At 65.8% G+C, this 3,491-nt stretch overlaps 1 protein-coding gene across 1 annotated transcript in view; it reads left to right on the top strand.

Annotated features, from left to right (window-relative positions):
- Positions 1 to 2,799: 2,799 nt before the first annotated feature.
- Positions 2,800 to 3,491, top strand: part of EMIHUDRAFT_456157 (hypothetical protein) — a gene marked incomplete at its 5' end in the record, with an annotated part of 1,850 nt that continues 1,158 nt past the window's right edge. Inside the window, one exon of the mRNA XM_005784308.1 lies at positions 2,800 to 3,216. Within this exon, the coding sequence (XP_005784365.1) occupies positions 2,800 to 3,216 (417 nt within the window). The remainder of the gene's footprint in view (positions 3,217 to 3,491) is intronic.

The raw sequence follows: 3,491 nt of genomic DNA on the forward strand, positions 1-3,491 counted from the left end.
AAAGTGCTCACCAACCTCACCTCCAGTGGAGAAAAAGAAAGTTGGAAACAAGAAAGCGAGGGATGGGAGAACGGAACGCCGCCACCACACAGGGCTTTTTAAGGAGAGGGGTGTGATGCCACATCCAGTGGAGCAGTTTTGGGATTTTTGACCGCGCAAGATATAAAGCTTAAAGGGTGGCTAAGGGCTCTGCCCGCAAGGCGCCCGCGTCGCAGACGCGGTACCATTGACAAATCTGCAATATACCCCCACACGAACAAATAGCAAAATCCGAATACCGTGCACGAACTGCGTGATCTGGGCCGGGCAAGCCTTCACAGCTGGTGCCAAGACAAACGTAAAATTGAAGCCACGAAAGTCCGCCAAATCCGTGCTAGGGAAAGCTGATCGAGCCCAGCGTGCCCGCGGCCGCCTCCCGCGCAGCACCGCCGCTGGGGACGACACGCTGCGGAATCGGATCGAGCCCATGCACGGGCAAAGATGGATGCTGCAGAAGCGGAGAGAGGCAGCCGGCGTCTGCCGTCACAACGAGTCCCAGCGCTGGTTGGACATGCGCGTCGGCTCGCCCGAGGACTGCTGTCGCGACCCTCCCGTCGTGACGCAGCCTCCGACGAGCTCTGCAACCGAGGAGAGTGAGGGTGCGCCTCCCCTCACTGCTGGCCTGGCTGCGCACCGCCCCACTAAGCACCCCCTCGAGCATCTCTACAAGCACAAGTACAAGGGCGACCTTCTCCAAGTCGTCAACACGCCTGGCGGCTCCGGCAAGACTTTAGCCTTGGCCACCCTCCTTGCGGAGCAGGAGGAGATTCGCTCTCGCCGTCGGCAACGTGGCAGCTAGTCGAGAGACTCGGTAGTTGTAACCCCCCCCTGAGTGAGGACAGGAGAGAGAGAGCGTTTTGTGGTGTTGGTGTACGCAATAACGGGACAGGGTAGTCGTTCTCTCTAGCTCCCCTTCTAGCTCTTAGCATGAGCTGCGCCCTGTGTCCGACCCCTTTTGCGCAGCAACACCTCAAACTTTTAGGCCCTCCAAATTCGGGTCGGAGCGTAGCGGAGTGGGCCCCGAGTTTGAAAAGGGCGACGGACGCTTGCGTCCTAGCCTCCAACAACGCCTCCCCGGCGCAGAGGGGCCCCCGGAGGGATGCTCAACCGCTCCACGCCACGCCGCTTGCGGCGGTCCTATTCCCAGCTCCGCTGAAGGCCGGCGCGTTATCTTTTTCTCGCGATATGACTGCCGAACGGCGCCGCTCGCGCCGCCTCGCCGCCGCCGCCGCCGCCGCCGCGCACTGCCCCCTCCTCGACCTCCCCACGGACCTCCTCGTGCGCGTCCTCTCTCGCTGCGACCCCGCCGACATCGCTCGCGTCGCGGCCGTCTCGCTCCTCTTCTTCGCCTCGCTCGCGGCCGAGGGCATCCGCTTGTGGGCGCAAGAGCGCGGCTACGAGCTGCCGGCGCAGCCAGAGGGAGAGAGCTGCGCCGTGCGGTGGCTGTGCTTTTCGGCGCTGCTGTGCGAGCACAACCCGCCGGCGAGGGCGGCGGCAGGCGATCGGCACAGCCTCTTCATCGACGGCGAGGGGCGGCTCTCGTCGTGCGGAAAGGCTGAGAGCTGGACGCCGGGACTGCTCGGGCACGGCGAGGGCGTGACGCAGCTCAACACGCCGACCCGCCTCCCTTCCCCGTTGGGCGCCGAGCGCGCCGTGAGCGTGTCGGCTGGAGATGTGCACAGCCTCGCCCTCGCCGCCAACGGCAGTGTCTGGAGCTGGGGCGGGGGAGGCGATGGCCAGCTGGGCCACGGCGACGAGCAGCAGCAGCTGCTGCCGAAGAAGGTTGAGGCGTTTGCTGACCAGCGCGTCGTCGCTGTGTCGGCTGGATGCAGCCACAGCATCGCCATCACCGTCGACGGCGCTGTGTGGAGCTGGGGCTGGGGAGAGCGAGGCCGGCTGGGCCACGGCGACCAGCAGCGTCAGCTGCTGCCGAAGAAAGTCGAGGCCTTGGCGGGGCAGCGCGTCGCCGCTGTTATGGCCGGATTGAGCCATAGCCTCGCCCTCACCGCTGATGGCGCTGTCTGGAGCTGGGGTGAAGGAGGTGGGGGCAAGCTGGGCCACGGCGACGAGCAGGAGCAGCTGCTGCCCAAGAAGGTCGAGGCCTTTGCTGGCCAGCGTGTCGTCGCTGTCTCGGCTGGAGGCGGGCACAACCTCGCTCTCACCGCCGGTGGCGCCGTCTGGAGCTGGGGCTTTGGATTTTTTGGCAAGCTGGGCCACGGCGACGAGCAGCGCCAGCTGCTGCCGAAGAAGATCGAGGCCTTCGCTGGCCAGCGGATCGTTGCCGTGTTGGCTGGAGATTTCCACAGCTTCGGCCTCACCGCCAACGGCGCCGTTTGGAGCTGGGGCGATGGAGGCTCTGGCAAGTTGGGCCACGGTGACGAGCAGGACCAGCTGCTGCCGAAGAAGATCGAGGCCTTCGCTGGGCAGCGCGTCGTCGCTGTGTCGGCGGGAGACGACCAAAGCCTCGCAATCACCGCCAGCGGCGCTGTCTTTACTTGGGGCAAGGGCGAACGCGGCTGCCTAGGCCACGGGGAGGACCTGTCCAACCAGCTGCTGCCCAAGAAGATCGAGGCGTGGGCGCCGGCGCAGTGAGAAGTCAACGGTGTGAGGAAGGTGGTGGCCCATGCCAGTGCGCACCCATCTTGAGCTTGGTTTCGCAAGTTTTTCTTCTTTCCTGAGAAATCGCGGGCGGCGGTTGCCGCGCAAGCGTCGCACCCGCACCGGCCGCCTCCCGCTCTCGCTCTCTCTTTCTGCCGAGTCATGGCCGAGCCGAGCTCCTCCGACGACGTGGCGCTGACCGACATCGAGCTGCTGCAGGCGGCGTGGATCAACGAGTTGCGCGCGCCCGAGCTGCTGCCGCACGAGCACGAGCTAGTGCTCCGCGTCAAGGAGCAGGTGGCGGAGCAGGAGGCGCGGGTGGAGGAGCTGGACGAGCGCGACTCGCTCCTCCGCTCGCTCTACGAGATGGACAACGAGAGGACAAACTACCAGCTCCGCTCGTACCTCCGCACGCGTCTCGAGAAACTCACGAAGATGGCCATCTTCATCGCGCGGCGGCAGGGGGAGGCGGACGCGGAGGCGCGGCCGCTGCTCTCGCGCCCCGAGCAGAACTTTCTCGGAAAGTACCTCGCCCTCTACCAGGACCACATCGACGCCGAGGCGAACCAGTCTCCCTCCGTCTCCCTCCGCTCTCCCTGCCTGCCTCCTTGCTCTCCTCTGCCTCCCTCCTCTCCTCTCCTCTTCTCTCCTCTCCTCCCCTCTCCTCCCTCCTCTCCTCTCTTCTGCCTCCCTCCTCTCCCCTCCCCTCCTCTCCTCTGCCTCCCTCCTCTCCTCTGCCTCCCCAACTTCCCCTCCCTCCCTGCCCCCCGCCCAGCCCTCCCTCAGGGCCGCATGCACTTTGTTTATCACCCCCCCCCCCCTCCCCCCTCCCCCAGGCGTGGTCCTCGCTGCAG

This window comes from Emiliania huxleyi (genome assembly GCF_000372725.1).
Source record: "Emiliania huxleyi CCMP1516 chromosome Unknown EMIHUscaffold_170, whole genome shotgun sequence".
NCBI lineage: Eukaryota > Haptophyta > Isochrysidales > Noelaerhabdaceae > Emiliania > Emiliania huxleyi.